The 22,691-nt window shown below is 36.2% G+C and overlaps 1 protein-coding gene across 3 annotated transcripts in view; it reads right to left on the bottom strand.

Annotated features, from left to right (window-relative positions):
* CDH18 (cadherin 18) overlaps positions 1-22,691 on the bottom strand; it is a 185,723-nt gene that overhangs the window by 9,596 nt on the left and 153,436 nt on the right. For all 3 annotated transcript variants that reach the window (XM_026081352.1, XM_026081353.1, XM_026081354.1), the window contains exons 8-9: positions 14,958-15,079; positions 8,995-9,112 (exon numbers count right to left, since the gene is read on the bottom strand). In XM_026081352.1, coding sequence (XP_025937137.1) covers positions 8,995-9,112; positions 14,958-15,079 — 240 coding nt within the window. The remainder of the gene's footprint in view (positions 1-8,994; positions 9,113-14,957; positions 15,080-22,691) is intronic.

The following is a 22,691-nucleotide window of genomic DNA, read 5'->3' as shown; positions in this document are numbered from 1 at the left end:
GTCGAGAGGATGGGACCAGACTCTTTTCAGTGGTGCCGAGCGACAGGATGCGAGGCAACGGGCACAAACTGAAACACAGATGCTTCCATCTGAATATGAGAAAAAACTTTTTCACTGTGAGGGTGACAGAGCACTGGAAGAGGTTGCCCCAAGAGGTTGTGGGGTCTCCTTCTCTGGAGATATTCAAAACCCGCCTGGACGCGATCCTGTGCAATGTGCTCTAGGTGACCCTGCTTGAGCAGGGGGGTTGGACTAGATGATCTCCAGAGGTCCCTTCCAACCTCAGCGATTCTGTGATTCTGCGATTCTGTGATTAAGTCACAGATGACTTTTGTAGCAATCCAGCAGTAATGAAAGGATTTCAGCACAAAAGATTATTGGCAAAGCTGCAGAGAAAAGAACACTGAGATGTGAGCATTGGTATAAGCATAACTGCGGACAGATGGGGAAAATATTGTGAGGACAAAAATCAAAACTGTAAGAAAAATAAAACAAAAAGATCAACTTGACAACATAGACAAAGCGGACAATTCTAAGGTTACAATGAAGAAATCTTGAAAGAGTTGTATTTAAAACATGCATAGTGTGTGTACAGCGCAATTTGGTCCATGAAACTTACATTTTTATGCTGCATAGTACAAATAAAAACTGGAAAAAATAAGACTTTTTTTTCTTGTAATGTTTTGACATTGTAAAAGTAAATATTAACATGAGACAATATTAAGCAAAGATGTAGCTTGAATCAAATTTTCTACATATATAGATGGGCTTAAAATGAGTGGAGTCATGGTTAATCTGTGGTATTTGTATTCTCTAAGTAGTAACTAGAGTTCTGTAGAAGCAGACTTTTCATTACATGTACGGAGGAGATTTTGTAACATACACAACTATAAACATTCTCAAAGAAACTGTGTGAAACTTCTCCTTCAATACAATTTCACAAATTTGTACACAAGCAAAAAAGTATGGTCATAAGCTTTTGGGTACTGGCATGGAAGTTCCCTGTTCCCATTACCATCAAAAATTCTAATTCTCACTATTACAATAGTAAGAGTTACATATAGAGTGTAGGTCTGTGTGTAAATAATGGAAAAGAATCCTAGCTCTTATGTGGTGTTCTTCCTCAGGAGATCTTTTCAAATATTTTACAAATGAGATCACTAACATTTTTACAGAGAGGGAAACAGGCTAAGATTCTTTAAAAGTCACTGAGAACCAAGGATAGTGGCCAATGACCAAAGCTAATGACATTGGCATAAAACAGAAATCATGTCTCTTATGTCCTAGTCAGAGTTCTATTCTTGAGGACAACAGAAGGGTATGCCAGCAAAATGAACAGATAATAAAAATTTAGCCAAACTGCAGTTCCAACTGCATCCTAACAGTTATTCTGATGTGTTTAAYTTTCTATGCTTTAATTAAATTGTTCACTTTCGTCATCAAAAACTGTTGGAAGACCCATTCAGAGGGGAAGTAGAAGGAGAGCAGTTTTTATGACAAGAAACTTAGCATTAAATAAAAAAATCCCACAAACTGTCAAAGCTAAAGACAGCTGAATACAAAGGCAGATTCTGATGACCTAGGAAAGGGTTTACTGAGGGGGAAAGGAAAAAAAACCAACTACACTATATCAACAAAGCTAGTTTGAGAGAGAGGAGGATAATGGCTGGACAAGTTTCTTTGACACCTGCAAACAGATACAGCAGACAGGTAGGGAAGACAGGTGTATAGGAGAGCAACAATAGCATTAGATAAGAACTATAGATGTGATTCTTCTAGGTCCAGAAGGAAAGTTCTTTTTATCTCTCAATAGATTTAAACTATGAATTTAATCTCTGAGAAGTATGATAAGAACTAGGACTTGCTGGAGATTAAAGCATTGGCTGCCATGGGAAAATTAACAGCTCCAATGTAGGTTAACAAAAATTTATCACATTCCCTGTGGTGCACATTGCCCCAGTTCATGATCATTAAACTTCCTCACATTTGGGCTGTCCTTTGTAAACATGGCAAGTTAGAATTTAAGATTCATCTCAGCTGGGTTTGAGGTTGCATATAATAAATTCTACATGGCTCTAATGCAGCAGCTCTTCACTCTCTGAAGATGAACTCGTCTATGAAGCCAGRCTGCAAACCGTACACAAGGCTGTCATCACATTCCTCTTTTCCATCATCTCTGCGTTTTTATATTGAGCTCCTGAACTAAGAAAAGAAATGAAGGAAAATCAAAGAAGCAGAGATAAAATGATAGCACCATGGAAGGTGACCGCTGGAGGATACTAATTTATTTATTATTCACAATTTGAGAATTCTTTTGACACACTATACATTACAGGTAGGCAAAAGAGAAATGGAAGCAAAAAGAAAAACCCTGTTTATAGCTTTAGGCATATTTTAATTTGCTTCTCAGCTCTGCTTAAATCAGCAATTCAACTTTTATACGTTTTCTGAAAAGTCATAATTAATTAAAACCAAAACAAAATATATTGGAGTGATTTGCATGTCTTATATTTCTAAAGTGAGAATAGTTTTAATTTGTTTATGTGGGACAACACTGAAAGGCATTTCTGTTTCATTTCTTTACTGATAACTCTGGGAAATATTTTTTCTTTTGTGCTGGTTTCAAAGCTATTGCCAATGGGCTTTCTTTCTAGTTCAGTGGGCAGCAAAAATGCAAAGCAATATAGCAGATGTTTGGGGCCTGAAACATAGTTATTTGCTTATGGGTTGGTTTGTGAAACACCAAAAGGTAGCACCACTGAAAACAAACAAAAAAGAAACATGCACTGTCTTGTCCTTCTGGTGAACCTTGGATTCAACTTTTTTAATCAAAAAAATATCAAAGATGTTCACAGTCTTGAGAAAGATAAATGTCTCCCTCTACAGCAGTTATCTAACACTTCCCTATTTCTAGAAAGCCAAGCTTTCCAGTAGTTACTGTATATGTTTTTTAAGTTACTGTCTTCTGTATCTGCAAAAAAAATATCCCCTTTTACGTCTACATTTTGATTCTGCAATATCTACTCAAATTACTGTACAATCTGTTTACAGTCACCATGTATAATGCTAACTCTGCATTTCTCAAACATCATTCCATTTTCTCTCTTCTGTAGAATTCTCCTACAGTTGTAACTTGTGTTCTTCACAGAATGATACTTCATTGACAGGGCAGTAGTAACTTGCAATACCATATAAACTGAGAAAGCATGCCACTTAGATGTAAAGAAAGGCAGGAACTATGTAGTTGTTTCCCACTTATGTTGATTGAAAAGGGTGGAATTCAAACACTGACTTCTTCTAATGCCATTTAGATGCCCTAGAACAACTAAGACTCCGAATGAAGATCTGCTATCTGGCATGCTTATTTGCAACTTTAAAGGCCTAAAATCAGTTCACTTCCCTGCCACAGACTTCTTGTGCAATATGGTAGGAGATGAGTACGTGTATTGGGAATATATGTAAGAGAAATAAACAGAAACGTCCTCAAGGAAATTCACGCTGGGATGGGGTGAACTGCTCTCTGGAGGTTGTTCTCTTCCTAAATAACAGCAAACACCAGGTAAAACTGATTCTTTTATGACTCAGTTTCCATCTTTAAAATAGGAAAAATGTTAATTTGTATCACAGGCATTAGTGGATGAACACAATTCAAATTTGGTTTTAAAGAGATGCCACTGAGCTCAAACAGATTTRCACTAGATTTTATATAAAAGCAGGTCTCTACTTTTGTGGATATTAAAATATCCTATGGCATAATATTAACCAAAAAAAATGTCGAAAGGGTTAGTATTAGAAAATTAGTCTACCTTTGTTCCAGCTTCAGAATATTCTCCTTCACTGGGCTATTTTCAGAAAGCCAAACCTTTGATAAAAGTGAGCAGAGGGAAAAAAAAAAAAAACTGCAAAGATTTACAAGAAATAAAACCTTTGTCCTGAAGAAATAAAATGAGAGGAAAACAAATGCTAAGCATTCTAAAGGGAACTGCTCTTCCTTGAAAGTAAGGTAAGCTTTACCTGTCTATTTTTAGAAGTCAGCAGTCTCAATTTATTAAGGTAAGGGTATGTACAAATCTTATTGGCACAGCTGGGTGAACTTGTACAGCCTCTGCACCAAAACTTATAGTCCAGGAAATCTGCAAGAGTCACTGGAGCATCCAATTAAAACTGCATGTCTTGTGAAAAAAAAAATCCCCAGCAAAACCCTGTTTTACAGCATTTAAAAGTCATAATGCTCCCTTGAACCTAAGTTAACTCTCCTCTGGAGGTTCAATCTTTTGCCAACTGCCTGAAGAGTATGCTGTAACTTTTGCAGGAGATCTCTAGTAGGTAACAAAATAGGCAGAAAGAGGGAATGAATTTCTTAAACTCAGAGAGAGAGAAAGAAAGAGAGAGAGGAAGAGAAGGAGAGATCATGCATATGTGTGTGTCTATATATTAACATTTGGGGATATATTTTCCATCAAACTAACAAATTTTGACAAATATATCAACTATTCCTTAAACATCTGGAAAAAATATGATTCTTTCAGGATAAAAGAGGTATGATTTTAAAATTCAGTACTTTCAAACAGCTCTATTATGAATAGATCCTTTCATCTTTCTTCTGATTCCTGATGGAAGGTTCTTTTAGTCTATACTGCCCTGACAAGTTTTAAATGGGACATCCAATAGCACCTATGTTTGATTAAGCTAAAGCTGTATATTTAAGACATCTCACACACACACACACACATACACTTGCACACACACATAGAGCTCTTCCCTCTACTTACATTTATATATACACATACACAGTGAAAAGGGGTTCAAAATTATCTATAATAACATCTTAAAAAACAAAGTGAGAAGAACACAGCCAACACAGAAGAACTGAGATATGTAGCATCTGAACTGCAGTATAAAAGCACCTCCAAATTAAATGGGTATTTGGCTGCTCAGGTTTTAATTGAAATTGCAACATTTTGCTGAACAGAATAAATTGTCAACAGCCTTGTTTTTCATTAAAAAGCCATCATAGGTACATTTCCCAAGCAAACAAAAAGGCACCTTACCTGGGTTTGCTTTCTAGAACAACAGAATTCAGGGAATGATTACAACTTAATGCTTTTTTTTGTATAGCAAAGAAATTTTATTACTGCTCTTGTTCTGTCCTGCTTACATGTGCATGGATATCACAATATTTTGCTCATACTCTTAAACCTTTGCTTTCTCTAAACAGTACTTTGTCAGTATATAAAAAACCTCAACCAGAATCACAGAACCTACTGTGAGATAAGAACTAGCCAGTAGGGGAAAATGTATCATAATCTGTCTTTTCCATTTTTTCTTTAAAATTGTAAAGAACAACAGAATCCCAAAGGTGATCCAAGCAATTCTTTGGTTTGCCCAGACTGCRTTATTTGATATAGCCCTGTCTCCTGACCTACATTTCCCTGAGGGTTGTAAGCTGTGCATTATGAGGGCACATATCCAAAGGCTGGAGCTTTAACACTGTGGATTATTACTGAGTAAAGGCACAAGCTCAGGCTCAAGAGCTATGGGCTTAACTGGTCATAGGAACAATTATCTAGACAGATATTTTAACATCCTCTTATTTCCTCTACTAAAGTCACAGAATATTACTGGCATGAGTCATAAGAATTACAGAATCGCAGAATGGTTGAGGGGTCACCCAGACCAGGCTGCACAAGACTGTGTCTAGTTGGGTTTTGAATATTTCCAAGGATGGAGACTCCACAACCTCTCCTGGCAATCTGTTCCAGTGCTCAGTCACCCTCACAGTAAAGAAGTTTTTCCTAATGTTCAGATGGAACTTCCTGTGTTTCAGTTCAAGCCTGTTGCCTCTCACACTAAAAAGAGTCTGGCCCCATCTTCTTTACACCCTCCTATCAGGTATTTATACACATTGATAAGATCCCCCCTCAGCCTTCTCTTCTCCAGGCTAAACAGTCCCAGCTCTCTCAGCCTTTCCTCAGATGAGAGATGCTTCAGTCCCTTAAACATCTAAGTAGCCCTKTGCTGGACTTGCTCCAGTAGCTCCATATCTCTCTTGTACTGGGGAGCCCAGCTCTGGACACAGCACTCCAGATGTGGCCTCACCAGGGCTGGGCAGAGGGGGAGAATCACCTCCCTCGACCTGTTGGCAACCCTCTTCCTAATGCTACCCAGGATGCCACTGACCTTCTTTACTGCAAGGGCACATTGTTGGCTCATGGTCAACTTGCTGTCTACTAAGAACCCCAGGTCCTTCTCTGCAGAGCTGCTCTCCAGCTGGCTCGCACCCAGTATGTACCAGTGCATGGAGTTATTCCTCCCCAGGTACAGGACTTGGCATTTCCCCTTGTTGTTCCTCTCTGCCCATCTCTCCAGCCTGTTGAGGTCCCTTTGAATGGCAGCACAGCCCTTTGGTGTATCAGCCACGCCTCCCAGTTTTGTATTGTCTGCAAACTTGCTGAGGGTGCACTCCGTCCCATCGCCCAAGTCATTAATGAATAAGGTGAATAGGACCAGAGAAGGATTGACCCTGGGGTACACTGCTAGTTACAGGTCTCCAACTAGACTTTGAGCCACTGATCACAACCCTCTGAGCTCGGTTGTTCAGCCAGTTTTCAGTCCACCTCACTGTCTGCTTATTTGCACATGCCTGTGAGGATGTTATGAGAGATAGCGTCCGAAGTCTTACTGAAGAACTATCTAAATCATACATATATCAGGTTCRTATACTGCTACAGTCTATACAGTTCGGTAGGGACAAACCAGAAATCTCACACTTGTGCAGCTTCTCTGGGTTTCAGTGAAAGTGCACTGATATAAGTGTTAAAATTTAGAGATCCAATTCTATACTGCAGAGTCTTTTGATCTTGTAGCTCCACTGATGATAATGGAGTAGCACAACATTAATCCAATGGTGTCTTGGGGCTCAAAGTCAGAGCAGAATTCTGTTGCTCAAGGTTATGAAAACAAGGGAAGAAAATGTCTATTAAAATATTTTTAAGCTCCAAAGATAACTGTAGTTCCCCTTTCAGGGAAATATAGCTTCACAGTGACAAATATAGGTATCACAGAGTACCACTTTCAACCTGACATCCAGGTTTTGTTTTTTATCATTTTGCAAAACATTATCGGAAATTGTTTTGAGGCAATTGTAGCAGTTCTTTTTTCTTTAAAAAACATAACAAAACAAAAATTTCTCTAAGAATCTTAGCCATTATTAAATCCAGAAGGAAAAATAGTGGCTAGCACATGTTAAGAGCATTCTGATCTTTTTTTGTTAACAGCTGATCCTCAAAAACATGATTTTTCAGAAGTGCAAACTTGCAACAGACATAAGAAACGACTCTTTTTCCCATCATCTCTCATCTATTTCCAAGACTAGAAAGCAACGGAAATTCTATTTCTGAATAGGAATAGATGATAAAAATGAAAGTTGTAAATGCAAGAAAACTGGAATTGGAAATGCACTTTATAAGTGTTTCACTCATATTTTACATATAGATTGTATCATAAAGAAAATGTCTCAATAAAGGGCAGTGTTTAAACAACACAATCCAAAGGTCATGTGTTGAGTAAAATAGTGCCAATTCTTTAAATTTTAAGGAGTTTTCTAGTTGTTTGCTAAGTTAAACTTCTTGCTATGATTTCAGTTAAACTGTCTTTATGTTAATCATAGGACAAAATTGGAAATTACATTTCTGGAGTCTTGGTAGATACAGTAGTTTTATGCAAGATGCTACAGAAAGTGCATACTTTTGTAACTCTTTAGGTGGAGCATAATTCCCAGTAGGCCTTAATTTTAAAGGACACCTATCAGAGTCTGGTTCCCTCCTCTACTTTCCCCCACCAAAACCAAATTAGGATACTCTACATGCTGGCTTCTGCTATTGGTGGTAAACCCAGCACTCACTGCTCTTGGGGAAGTAAAAGAAGCAGCAAACAAACTATTGGAACAAATAACATGACTAGAATTTTTTCTTTCTAACTGTAAGTATAGCTAAACATTGGAACAAGTTCTTTAGGAAGATTATGCAATGTCCTGAAAGTTTCCCTGAAAGGTTTTAAAAAACAGAGCAGAAAATATCTGTGAAGAATAGTTTTAACATCACTATATGTGTCATAGATACAATGATGAAGTTAACGCTTCTCAGTCACCGCAAATGACTATTGGGCTATAAGATGTCAGAAGGTATTCTGTGGACCTACTGCAAAAACATAACTGTAAAATAACCCCCAAATTTCCATACACACATACAAACACCTCCTCCCCCACACATGCATACATAAAAACCCAAGATGAAAGTAACAGACGAGCATTTCATTTTCATCAGGTTGCAAAATGGAAATCATGGGGTAATACTCAACAAGATGGTGAGGTTCGTTTTGGTATTTTGGAAAGGCTGGATGATTCTTTCATTTAAGGAATGTTCAAAAACACTTGACTAGGTGACTCTGAAGGCACTCTTCCCTCTGGGCCTATTTGCTATAATTTTCTGATTGCACCTTTTTAGGTATACTTTGTTAGGAAGGACATGAAGAGACACATTTTCACCCAGGAAGCACTGGCAGATATACTCTTGGTATTAAACCAGTAAGAGCAAGCAGGAATTCAACCTTTTATGCTCCTTAAATTCTTAGTTTCTCCTTTAAGAAGGGCAATAAACTTGACTGTACTTACTGGGTGTTATTCACCTCGAAATAGACCAAAATGCCAGCGTATTTTCATTAACCTACTTTTTAAAGACATTCCTGAATGTATGAAAAAAACTATAACATATAAACACTGAAGTAAGATGTATATAAAAAGGAAAGCGAATATGTGATTATTCACAGTTTGCGAAATTTTGTATACATCACCATGTCCCTTATATCAGCCAGTTCAGTGATGAGAGATTACAGTTTTCCCCTTCTGTCAAGAAATATATGGAAATTGATCTGCTCAGTGAAACATCCTAGACAAAACAGAAACCCATTTCTTACAGATTAATAGCTTTGATTTACCTTCATTGTCCCTTAGAGTAAAGTTGGGATTCAAAGAAAGCCCTTCATCAAGAGAAAAATGGAATCTTGCCCCGTTTGCAGAGCTATCTTTGTCAGTTGCACTGATAGTCTGAATTACCTGAAATAAAAATTAAAAGTGAATGTGTTGAAATTTGAACTTGACCCAAGTATTACCTGACCTCAGCAGGATTTTCAAACTTAGCTTATTTTAATTTTCTTCTTGACTGCTGCCACATTCAACCTATGAAATGACTGGCCCATTAGCTTGATTTCTCTAGCATGAAATATTTTAGGAACCTTACTGCAGAGCTAGATAAAAGAATCTAAAACATTTATACTTTCTGACATTCTAATATGGTCAGGGCCCTGGTACAGAGATTTTCATCATCTACATTGCTTCCTGGTGACTTTCAGAATTACAGTTGTGCCTAAACATATACTTTTATACAGCCAAAATTGAGACTGAACAGGGTAGGTCTACACAGAGCATCATTTGCTAGCCCCCCAGTAATTAGATGTACTTTAATATTGGTAAAGAAAAAATAATAACCAAAATGACCAACATATAATATCAGCTCGCCATTTAAATTTTGTTAGGAATCAGTTTTAAATTGTCAGAGAACAGAACATGAAGAACAGCAACCACTCCTGGTTTGCCCAAAAGGAACAGAATTGGATGTAGCAACCGCATACTGGAGAGGCATTTTGAAAGGGTTAAGACCTTTATCTCAAAGCCCTGATGATTTTTAAATTTTAATTTCAACCAAAAATGAGCTAAGTTTTTGGAATGTATGACCAAGCAACATTTCTGCCTCTGCTTTTATAATCATGCTGGGCATGGAAGTTGGAGTGCCAAAGCAGAATTTAATAAAGGATGTTTTTATGATATATCCAGTGAAGACCAAGCAGACTGTTGCACAGAGCTGACAGGGAAAAGCAGAAGGGGGAGGGAGAAGTGCTCTTCTCATGAGAATTTTTCTGTTCAGTATTTGACTGCATTCTGTCTGGACCAAACCTGAAATGTAAACAGTGAGGGCTCATGCGGTCCTGACTATTTTAAAACTAGAAAACAACACACAGTTCTCAACCTCTATTCACATAAGTGAAGCAAACCAAAAAAAGTACATTTTGAAGCTAGTAAACTGCAGTCATTAGTCTAAAGACTATATACGCCTGAAACTGTTAAACAAGTTAACAATATTGCTGATAATTACACTGCTGATAATTGCTGAGACTATTTTTGAAGTTTGCCGTGATACTTTYTTTGCCAAGCCATAGCAGAATAAGATCGATCTGAAACATGTATAATCTTGAAGTTTGCCAAAGGCATGGAAACTTTGGTGAAAATTTTTGGTAAAAGCTAATCATTCTCTATCAATTTTTGAAAAGATGGAAGGAAACAACTAAATGTAAAACCAGAAATATAAGATTATCTTAGATACACATATTTAGTTGATAATGTAGAGATGATATGAGTCAAAGCAAGACAGAAAGGATAGTTGAAAGAAAAATATTTTTAAGTGAACCAGTTTCTGCTTTTACTCAACTACTAAAAATACTGATAAATACTATCAGTATTTGTTTAAAATTCAGATCAGTGATCTTAGAAAAAAAGATATGCATTTTATTAAACATTGTTTATAAATCTTCAGTGTTATCAGTGAAAAATATGTCATTTTGCCATGCACTTTCAGCTTTTTTTGACAACCTAGTAGATAAACTCTTGTCCCGTTGCCCTCTCTTACATAAAGCTTTCAGTGACATTTTACAGCACCTTTCTTCAAAAACATGCCATTTTGCAAAAAAACCCCACCTTTGATCAAGGCCTCAGTGCAGTCTACTAGCTTTAAAATGTACTTGAAACCTTTCATAAAGGTTCTTGTTTTCTAGGGAGAAGATTTTAAAGTTTATTCAGATATCTGAAACAAAAGTGTGCATCCTCTTAACATCAAAATGTACTGTTAACCCTTTTATAATTAATAGGCCAACTAATTATCGGCCTATTAATAGGCATTAACCTTACCAAAGCTGATTAAAACAAGAACGTAGACACAGATCCTCAACTGTGGTAAAGCTCACTGACAGCAATGAAGTGATGAAAATGAAGATTTATGCTATGTTTTTAAAGGTAAGAGATAACCAGAAAAGAAAGAATCTCAAGAAGGAAGGAGGACTAATTGAACAGGAGAAAGAAGAGGTGCTAAATTCTACTCAGATCCATTTCAGACCTGAATCAATAATTAAGTAAATTTACATGAGGAGGTTATAGCAGAGGCATAGGTGTACCTTGCCATAGGTGGCATAGGCTTACCTAGAGGCATAGCTGTAGCTTTTCCTTTGGCTATTGGTTATAACAGCATCCCAGACAGAGGTAGCTCATACTGGCAGCACAAAATTTATACACTGGACTCCTGAAAAAGTTGTGTTTGTGTGCGTGTGTGTGTGTGTGTGTGTGTACACATGTGTATTAATTTACAGTGATGGTTACTACCAGGGAAATTACATTTCACAACCATCACAACGTTTTTTATTATTTCTCTTAAAAACACCCAGAAAAATATGTGGTGTGTATGACTTAAATGTTGAAATGATCATCTCACAAGCATTTTCCTTTAGAGATGCCTTAGGGGTTTCATTTAAGTAAAACTTCCTTAAGTTTTATTGGCTTTTTTTTGAAAAGTAAATAAATTGGAGGGAAAAGGAAGCAGGAAAGAGAGGTTGTGAAATTAAATGATACTGTGATTTCTCTCCATAGATGTTCCTTACAAAAATAAACAAGCAACAAAATGCAAAAAGCCTTTCAAAAGCAAACGATCAGTTTATTCTGCACACAATAAATTCAAAACAGAATTTTGGGAAAAATGACCCCTAAATTAAGTGCTGAAGGCAGGCAGCTAGTCTCCCTGGATTTCCTGAGGAAAGAAATAAGAACTCTTAGAGGTCAGTTCAGGGCAGGAGCCCAGCCTGGATGCCTAATAACTTAATAACAAGCACTAGTCAAGCAGAAATGCCCTAAGAACCTACAGTACCTGATGGAATTTGTTCTTTAGTGGTCTATCTTCTGAATCATTCTCACACAATGATGGATAATTCAGAATAAATAATGTCTTTTCAGTGATTCAGAATCATCCAGTTGGGCATACTTTTTAGCATATGGAACAGTTGTCCTGTTCTGTAATTCTTGTTTATCTGTCCCTCCTTAACACTTGTTGAACACTGTCATTTCCTTTCTTAASCTAGACAGTAAGATCTTCTGAGCAAGAGCCATATACTTTTGTGATTTTTTTTGTACAGCACAATGGTATCACACTCTTCTCTGAAGCTTTGTTGTGCTATACAAATAAAAATTAATATATGATGACATGTACATAATGCAGTCCTGCTAGTTTAGATATACACCAAGATGCTGATCCAGCTTTCATATCAACCTCCTGCTTATAGAGCCTTTCACGGTAGCATTAATCTTGGGTGTTAAATTGCAGTGCTGCAGAGGTCACAGAATTATTCACACTAGGAACAGTAGCTCCAGAGAGAAACACAATGCTGATAGAAATCAGCAGCAAATACTATTATAATAAAAATGGTTGATCCTTTAAATATCTCTCTTATAAAGTTTTGTATACAAAACTACTTTCGGACAGTTAAAACTTTGCTAGTAAGAGGCATTAGCGACTCAAAAAACCCCAAGGCAAACAGAACATTTCTGAGCTGGCTTTGCTGCATGCTTATTGAAGATATGCTTTCTCTTTAAGTTACATAATTCTTATAAGATCATAATATGTTGATACCAATTGCAATTACTGCTTAAAGAGAATTTCGCATTTTTTTAATAATTAGTCTTTTACAAGTCTTCATTCTGTTATATTTGGCTTTATTTGAGGTATTCAGAAAGTTGTTATTTTTGCTTTATAAGCATGTTAATATGAGATATTCAGTTGATAAGACCAACTTAGATTTTCAAAGATTTTCAGCATGGCCTCTGAGTAAGAACTCCTAAGAAAACTATATAGTTATAAGATAAGAGGGAAGGTCCTTGCTCAAATAATTGCTTACAAAACAGTAAATAGGGGTCTCTTCTCTAAATGGTCTGTTCCCACATTGACAGGGATTCCATAGAGATTTATGCTGGGCCACTTGCTGATTATCCTATTAATAACTGTCTTGTAAAAGGGTATGAATAATTAGGTGACCAAATCTACTTATGATACAGAGTTATTCAAGGTAGAAAAAAGAAGGGCTGACAGTAAAGATCTAATACTCAGTAGTGAGGCCATACAAAGAGAGGTGAAATTCAGTATACGTAAATGGGAAGTCTTAACTTCACATATGTGATGATGATGATTTCTGAGCTGACTGTCTCCACTAATAGCGGCATTATGACAAGTGTTTTTGTTCATTCAGAGCTTACTAGTGCTTAAAAAGCAAGTCCACTGTTAGGAATTACTATGAAAGCAGTAACTAGAGAACAAAGCAGAGACCATCGTATACTATGATGCATAAACTATGGTAAGAAATTATAAACCACTGCATATCTGCATCTTGAATCTTGATTTCTGCATCTCAAGGCAAGTAGAGAGGAGCTGGAGAAAGTTTAGAGAAGGACAAGCAGCATGATTAAAGGCTTACCATGTCTCTATCATGGCCTGTCCAACTAAGTAGGACTCTTCAGTCTGAGTAAGAGACAGGTAAGGGGGGATGTACTAGAGATTTATGAATGGCACAGTGAAAATAAAGAAGGATCAGCTGCTTTCTGTCTCTTCCAACACAGGAACTAGTAAATATAAAATGAAGACAGCATGGGAAGATTTAAAATAAACAGAAGGAGGTGGTCTTTCTGAAGCATACAATTAATCTGCAAATTCCTTGCTGTAAAATGCAGCAGGTATCAGAAGTTTACATCTGTCCAAAGGGAAGCTAGATAGATTCATGTGAGAGGATTATTAAAGGATTATTAAAAACACAGAAACCACACTTGGATCAAGACCAGGATCAGGAAGTAATCTGCAAATGATCTGAGACTATGGAAATACTTGGAAAAGTAGCATATATGCCTGCCCTGTTCTTACACTGCTCTCTAGGCTTGAACTCTTGGCCACTGTTAGAGGCAAGATAACTTTGGTCAGCCTTTGGTCTGACACAGTACAGCATTTTTATATTCTTACATTAAAAATATACATTTTCCACTCTGCATTTATGTAGAGTTATTTTAAACATTTGATGAGAAAACTATTATTACTAATAATATCTTCCTTAAGAAAGATACAAGCTCACAGTTACAACCTACAAACTATGTAATAATGTTTAGCTAGTATCGAGTGCTAGCTAAAAGCTTAGCCTTGGCAAAACAGCAAAGGAACTTGGCAAAGTTGTCAAACCATGGACAGCAATGAAGTGCACCAATGACAGAAGTTGATGTTATTCTGTTATTCAGTCTCAGTTTGATCCTCACAGCTGTGAAAACCTGTTCACCATCTTTTGTACAGTGAGTCTGCACAAACAGGTTCACCCTTATCATGACTTTCCATACAAACTCTTATGAGCTACTGACATGAAAAAAGTGAGGACTGCAGCCATGCTAATCTGCCATTGCTCTGAGGTATATCTGAAACCTTGCCACCACATGGCAACTTCAATGAGAGATGTTACATCTTCTTCATCCATTTTGTTCAGGATAGTGGCTTTACAAGATCTATATTGTGTGCCAAAATTAAGGTTTCCCCATTTCACTGAAGACTGATATTTTTTTCACAGCAACAAGAAAGATACCTTGAACAAATTCCCAAGTCTACTTCCTTTAGTCTAATACAATTAACAAGTTGAATCAAATGTGATATATGAAAATGTAATCAAAAAGAATTATGACACTGCCATATTGCCTGAATCAAATCTCTTACAGATGTGGCATTAACAGAAATGAAATCATTCATCTCACTCATTGGGAGAAAGCGAACTGTGAGAGTTACCTGACCAGGCTTTGCATTCTCACAGACAATTATGTCATACTCTCTGGCGAGCTCTGGAGGGTTGTCATTGACATCCAGGATTCTAATGCCAACTGGAACATGACTCACTAGCTCAGGGTTGTCTGTAAAATACACAAAGGGGTATTAAGCCTTTTGAAATATTCAATAATCAATGACATCTTTGATCTAAACACATTTTCTTAACACAACAATTGGATAAGAACTAAATAGAACTGCAGAACTTTAGGTAGCAAGAACTTCATAAAGATGCTGAGCTTCATTAACTGTTTTGAAAAAAAAAAAAAGAGTAGGAAAGCATAATATGCATCTTAAGTCACTGTTATATCAACAAAATACAAGTTACTCCGGAACTGAAGTGGAAGAAAGTTGTTGCAGTTTTTCACATACTGTCACACTCTATGCCAAGATACGATCAAATGCTTTGTAATTAATGTGAACATATCATCACAGTGTGGAATAAAATCTAACAGTAAACATCTTGTTTTCCTCAGTCCCTCAAAGATTTGAGGAAATAAAATAAAATAATAAGAAAATATAAATGCACAGCCACATATAAACCATTTTCCCAAGTCTGACTCCAGATTCCTCACAAGTTATCAGGCTATTACACAGAGTAGTTAATGAGAGACTTGCTTTGGCTGCAAAAATCCAGGATCAGTGACATAACAGTAAGGTGATAATATTTAACTAATGGTGTCTTAGGTTATAATCTGTACTTGCGTGATTATCAAAAAAGAGCTCCCCCTCAAAAAAGCACAATAAACAGAATCCTTTCAATGAGAATACACTTTATGTTTTAAAATGGGAAAAAAATCCAAGTTTTCTTAATCTCCAATCCTCTCGTTCTTACTACTATACATAAATTTTCATTTTGTCGAAAGAATCATGTACTAAGAACTTTTTATAAATAGCTTTTTAAAACATCTTCTAGAGTCCATATAAATATCAATCCTTTTTCTACAAGACAAACTTAATTCTACTTTCACTAATTAAATGAAATGATGAATACAAGACAGCAAAGTCAATTCTTCTAAAACAATGAGGTGGAAGAACTGAGTCTTACAGATTGATGTTTTTGATGTGTGTATGTCTATGTATGTTCATGAGAAGAAAAAGAATAAAAAAGAAACATTAACAGTCCCATGTTTTCCTGTTATTTTTGTCTTAATTAATCCACATCATGCACCTGTCAAAAAGGGTCATTTGTGAAATGCCTTAGATTTGTTATGCCTTTGATGACTTCTGCTCAGAATTCTCAGAAACATTGATTAGATTAGGCAAGTATTTGGCTTCAAAGCCATCAATTAAAGAGCCTTCCACTGAAAGAATATATGAGAATACTGAAGTTTATTTTTAAAAATGACAGATTTCACTTCTCTTCTTTTTATCTGGGATACTAGTCAAAGATCCTGGGGCCTAGTTCTTCTCAGATATTTCACATTCTCTCTCTGACTAATACTATGTTCAGCTGATGATTTTTACTTAGTTTTGGAACTTAGTCAATTATCCCCATAAGTAAAAAATGAGAATGGAATAGATATGAAAATAGCAATCAGAAAAGGAAGACTTGATTTAGATTAGATAGGAAGCTCTGTTCCCAATTAACATTAGTGTTAATTCAAAGTCAATTTCAAATTATATGAACACATTCGGAAGACAGTTACGGACTTGCAAACTCCATTTTCTTGCTGAAATTTTCCTTGAATGTTGGTATTTTCAGCTTGACCCAAGACTATGAACATCATTACAACATATCAACCAAGAAACTAAGGTAGGTTTTTCCCATTGTGCTCATGCAAGGCTAAGGCTCGCCATCTCTAGAAAATACCTTTAGCAGGAATCTTTGAGGAATGGAAAAATAATGGGAATATATGAAGTGAAGGTGATAAAGAATGACACCTGGCTGTTCACTAAACAGTTGGAAGAAAGCAGACACTGACCTCTCTCTACTTTCATTACAGAAGGGAGAAAAGGAAGCCTCTCTCCAGAAGATCTAGTTTTAGATATAGGAAGTTAGGAGTATTAACAGGAAAAGGTGTTTGGCCCTGCCCTGGAGGTAGGTCATGAGGCTGTGCAGAAAGAGAATTTTTCTTACTGTTCACTGGAATACAGCTAACAATCTCATTTAGCTAACTTCTTCTGCCAGTGCAATCAGACAATACAATTACATTAATCCTGTAATAACAATTACAGGACCTGATCTCAAGAAATAGCTGATAGTTGATTTGGAGATGATCTACAGCTCAAAGGAGCCTTATTCTGGTGCTCTTTAGGAGTCTCYTACACACAGCCTGTTAAGTATGCAAACTAGAAAGTGCTATAAATTAAAGCAATGAGACAAAGCAGACCAAGGGGAAGCATAAGAAAGGACTGTAAGGAGATGGAAGGTGGAGATCACGATAAAGATTAAGGAAGAATAAATCCATTTCGTCAACTTTAGTGAAGAAAATGAAGATTTTGTCACTAGAGAAAGCCAGAAGAAGCTGTTGGCAAAAAAAGTTGTGATTATCTGATAGTCATAAGATCACTGAAAAATTTTGGTTGGAATGGACCTCTGGAGGTCACTAGTCTAGTCCCTGGCTCAAAGCAGGGTCAGCTTCAAAGCTACAAGGGGGTGTAACATGTCTAAGAGGAAAGGAGTAAGAAAACAGGAAGAGCACAAGGGAGAGCATACCAGAGAGAATTAACTGTTCCACAGATCTGGCATATTTGGAATAGTTACGGGTGGAAAAAAATCAAACATTTTACTCCAACAGATGACAAGAACAGTGTAACTTCCCTTCTTTCAGTGTAGTAAACTGAAACTTTGCCCCACCTTGAACAGTGACCTCTTGTGGGCCTGTCACCACCACCCAGTGGCATCTGTTTAACCCATGCTAAACTTGCATTTTCACCTGCTGATTCAGAGAATTTACCTTTGTTTCTTCTGTAGCTGTTTTGCAGTACAAAGAACTCACATTTACCTTACCTTACCAGTTCAAAAAAGTTCTTAATGCACAGGATATTTTTAGCATCTTTTTGGAAGCATTTACCTCCTGGGATCTTTGACCTTTGCAGGCAGATTTTCATACTGACAGTCTACTCACTACAAAATGCTAACAGGGAAAGTATTAACACCATTTACCATACCAGTCTTGAAGTTTGTCAAATTGTGTACACTAGATCAATGTGTATGTAAGGTGACAGCACAGTTTACAAAGGGGGAAGAGAATGAGAATGAATTATGAGAGACCTCTTACGAGCATATTTGTTTTCAGGTTTTGTTTGGTTTGGTTTTATAAAATAAATCTAAACACCAACCTTCTGGATGTGYACAACTCATCTGCATCTTACAAACCCCTCTAATAACTGGTCCTGTTAGTAGCACATTTTTGTTAATTAGACAAATTTCTTGCAGTAGTTTGGCAGATTTCCAGTTCTGAGATAATCAGTGCTGACATATATTTCAGGCCTGTGCATTATAAAACAGCCAGAACCATTCTGTATCCTATTAGCATTATGCCTCAAGAGTAGATTTTTTGAAGTGAATGCTCACTGTTTTAAGGGATAACTGAAGCAGAAATTGTTCTGATTCACCTACATCAGGGGCTTGCTTTCTTATGCTTGAAGACTTTTCTCAGAATAAATAGTTCTTCAGCCAGAATACCAAATATTTGTAAAGTAAATCAGTTTCATTGAGTATCAGTCTCTCAACCAGCAAGTCCTTTGTGAACTTACACGAATCCTTATTAGCAGCCAAATTGGAATCTTGAATCCTCTCTTCATTTAATTTGTGTGGGCAAACTTTAAAACCCCTATTTAAGACAAAAGCTTCCTTTTAATACAACTTCTGCAATCAGAGACTTCCTTTTCATACTAACAAAATTCTCATGCACTTCAACGAAAATAAGACCCAATTTGAGTGACATCCAGAATAATYGCCCTGACATCAACATTTTTTTTTTTAAAGCGAGACTGGTATAGTTAAACTGAGTGAATAATTTAATCCACAGTAAGTCTGAACAAGCAGACTATTTTAAACAGGGTGAAGGATTTTGCAATGGAATGATTTTAGACATGTATCCAGGATCCATCTAAAACAAAAATCTTCACACAGTTTAGGATGCATAACTAATGTCTGATTTTCATCATTACTATTAATTATTGATCTTAATCACTGCAATAGCTATGATCTGTTTGGTTATGACACCTTTTGAAGATCCTACAAGACAAGCCAATGTTTAGGATGTGCAAGCAACTATTTATTCTGGTATTTTTTACAGAGAAGTAGAAAGCGTTCATCTTACCTACCTAATAAGCTTATGTTCTAATACATTAGAAGACTAAATACAGATATAGCAAGGATAAAATATACTATAGACAGGTAACTAAAATAACGGAAGAATGCTTTGTATTTAAGTGAGAATGCTAATATTCAGAAAATACTGGAATTCATTCAGAATAGTTTACATGTGATAACTAAGTTTGCTAGTAATGCAAAAGTTATGCAGAACCTAAAAATAAGTTAACATTCTACTCTGCTTTTTTAAGGTAGTGGGTTCTTCTAAAATGTTGTTATCTGAAGCTGGCTAAAAAAACATTTTTATTTTTTCCTACAGTAAAAATTTGACTTTTCACTGATGAACACAAACCTGGAGGCATTGACACTTCTCTTGGATAATGCTAGTAGCAGAAGTAGTAATAGCAGCAACAGGAGCAATAGTAGTAATAATAGCATTGCAGCAGAGTTAAAACATTTAGCACTTTCAAGCTGGCAACTCTCTCTGCCTTAATGAAAGCAAAATTCTACAGCTCATAGACAATGCTGGTGCTCACCTCCTGAGTAGAGCAGGGCACCACAAACTACTGGTTCTGTGGCCAGTAATGTGTCCATTTCAGATTCTGGTACTGATTCACAAAGCCCTGAATGGGGAAATGTCACGAGATCCCAAAGACTGTCTCTTCTTCGGGGACCCACCTTGGTAGCTACCATCATCAGGAACATTGCATTTATCAGAGCCCAGAGGAGCAGGCAAATGAACTTTGTTAAATGCAGGCCCAACTGGAACACCAAGAGAGGTCAGGAAGAGCCATACCCTATACCATCTTCAGATGACAATGTAGGAATATCTTCTCATACCTTTCCCCAAAGAAACAGAGAAGAAAATCCATCATGCCTAGAAGCCAATGACTAAACCAAAATAAACAGGGAAATAAGCATCGAACTTGGAATTAGAAGCTCAGCAGTACTTCTTGAGCAGGATGGAGAATGACCTGCCTTTACAAAACTTTTTTTTTTTAATAATTTTGTGCAGACTTTTGATATTTCGTTGCTAAGTGCATTTAAAAGAATGTCAGATTTTGCTATTTGCTAATCAGATTATTGTGATTTTATGGTCCATTAGTATTCAACTTGCCAAAGCTGGAAAAAGACTCTGTATCATTGGAAGGCTTGGACAGGATACATGGATTGTTTCTAGCTCTTGCCATTAAAAAGACATCAGATATCCAGTTTGTTACTATACCATGAATGAAATAGTCTTGGAATTTAGACCTCATAGTTTTAAAAATCTACTAATCTGGTCCACATTAGGGAGAAAGTAGGAAATATTTTTGTGGCAGATTATTTCTTGGAAATTAAGGAACTTTACCAATTCAGGAAATTTACCAATACCAAAAGTCTTTCTGAAACTGAGCTAGCAGGCACAGTGCAAGTGAGGTCAAAGATGAATAATGAACATGATCTTGGCAGGGGTGGGGGGAAGATAACAATTTAATTTCTGTTTCTATAATGTATCTCTCCACAGAGATAACCACAAATGTAGCAAAACAATACATAAGACCACATTTCCTTGTACTGATGTTAAACCAATGGAGTGAATTTCATTATTTCAGTGTACTTTGGTTTGTAAAAAAATTGGTTTTGAGAAAAAAATTACAAATCAAATATCATTATAAGGAAATCTTATATTCACTGTACAGAAAAATTCATTAAGATGCAAAGCTAGCAAAAAAATCACTAATATTAAACAGACAATCATCCTGCTGTCCACTGATACAGAGAGTTAGGAGATTAAAACACTGTCACAGCATTTTGTTCTGATTTATACTACTTTCTGTTAGATCTCAGAAACGGTTCAATTTGAATTTATTTTTAATTAATTATTTGACACAAGCCATCCTTGATTATGGGGAAAAGTTTGAAGTGAGAAAATAAAATGTTATCAATTCTTGCTATTTTCTCATGCTTTCTATGCTATATGCCAAGAAGATATTACTCCACAGACTTATTTCCTTCAGGCAGTACATGTATTGTTTTATCTGTTTCAAAATAAACACATATGAACGGTGTATTTTTCCCTTTGGTTTTCACACTTGTGTAAAAACATATTTCCTGTAAAGTAAAACACTGTGCCTCTCAATAGCATTAACAAGTTTATTCTAATTTCTCTACACTGTCATCCCAGCTCTACTTCTCCTTCTCCACGTGACTGTCTCATCTAGCACTACTATAAGTAACACACATTTTAATCTCCTAACAAAATCTTAGGAACAAAAGAATAACATCTCTTTTCTGCTGCAATCCAACTGTAAAACATGAAAATGAACTGACCAAATTGTTTACATAATTTGGTGTTCACCGATTTCAGGTGACAGTATCTCTGCACCTGAGGAAAACATTTAACTCTACCTCAGTCTAATGATATACTTTATCTATTTATTTACTTTATCTAGTTATAGGACTTCCAACATCCATTCAAAATCTCAGATTTTTTGCATGGTTTTGCTAGGAATTATTATCTCTCTCTGTGCACTCTGTTTTTCTCTGAATTGTATAACTATATCTTTCCGTGTCATTGTTTCTGTTTCTACCAAAACTTACAAATGATAAAAATACATTTAATATTTATATACTATATATATCACATACATGATATAAATTGTATATTATACAATAATATGATATAACATGATATAATATACATAGAGCATCCACTTTAATGTTTTTAACCAAATTGTTATCAGCTGTTACAAACCCTGATTCTTGTGAGCTGTCCTGCTTTTTCACATTTTCAAATTCTGAAAAGGCTTTACTGGCCCTCTGCAAAAATATATCAAAAAGTTATTTTCTCATGTAGGCTTTGTAATGACTCTATTTCCCTGGGATCCTTTCAATACCACATCACAGGGCATTGCATATTCTGTCAGTGAGCTGTTGCTCTACATCAGCACTCTGTTATCTTTTCTTGTGAAACTGGTTTGAGGAATGTGTGTGGAGAGGGAAAGAAGGAAGATTTTCCATGGTGGTAATTATCAGCTGCACAAGAGAAAGATGTGGAAAACTCCCTTCCAAAAGTATCTTCTAAATCCCTGAAATGTAAATGGTTAGATCTGCCATGAGATATAAGCACTTATATCTCTTTGAAAAATCATGTTTTGTGTTTCAACCAGGGATATTATTATCCTAATAAATGTCCAGTACTTTATGAACTGCAGTAATCTCTTGCCTTAACATCATCTGGATGAAATATATAGAAGCTGTTTGTGCTCTGTTTATCTCAGAAACAGTTAGCTCAGTTGTTAGAATTATTTCCCAGAATGAGTTTCCTTGCTTTACTTCTAAGTAGTAATTTCTCGTGAAAGATATTCTCAGTCTAATTCTCAAAACATGCTATTCTCTGAATTCCTTCATTCATTAGTGTTTATGTTCTGCCACAGCTTTTATTCCCTCCT

Source organism: Apteryx rowi, unplaced genomic scaffold, assembly GCF_003343035.1.
Source record: "Apteryx rowi isolate R43461 unplaced genomic scaffold, aptRow1 scaffold_545, whole genome shotgun sequence".
Taxonomy (NCBI): domain Eukaryota; kingdom Metazoa; phylum Chordata; class Aves; order Apterygiformes; family Apterygidae; genus Apteryx; species Apteryx rowi.
The sequence above is the reverse complement of the archived record's forward strand: the minus strand, read 5'-3'. Positions and strand labels throughout refer to the sequence as shown.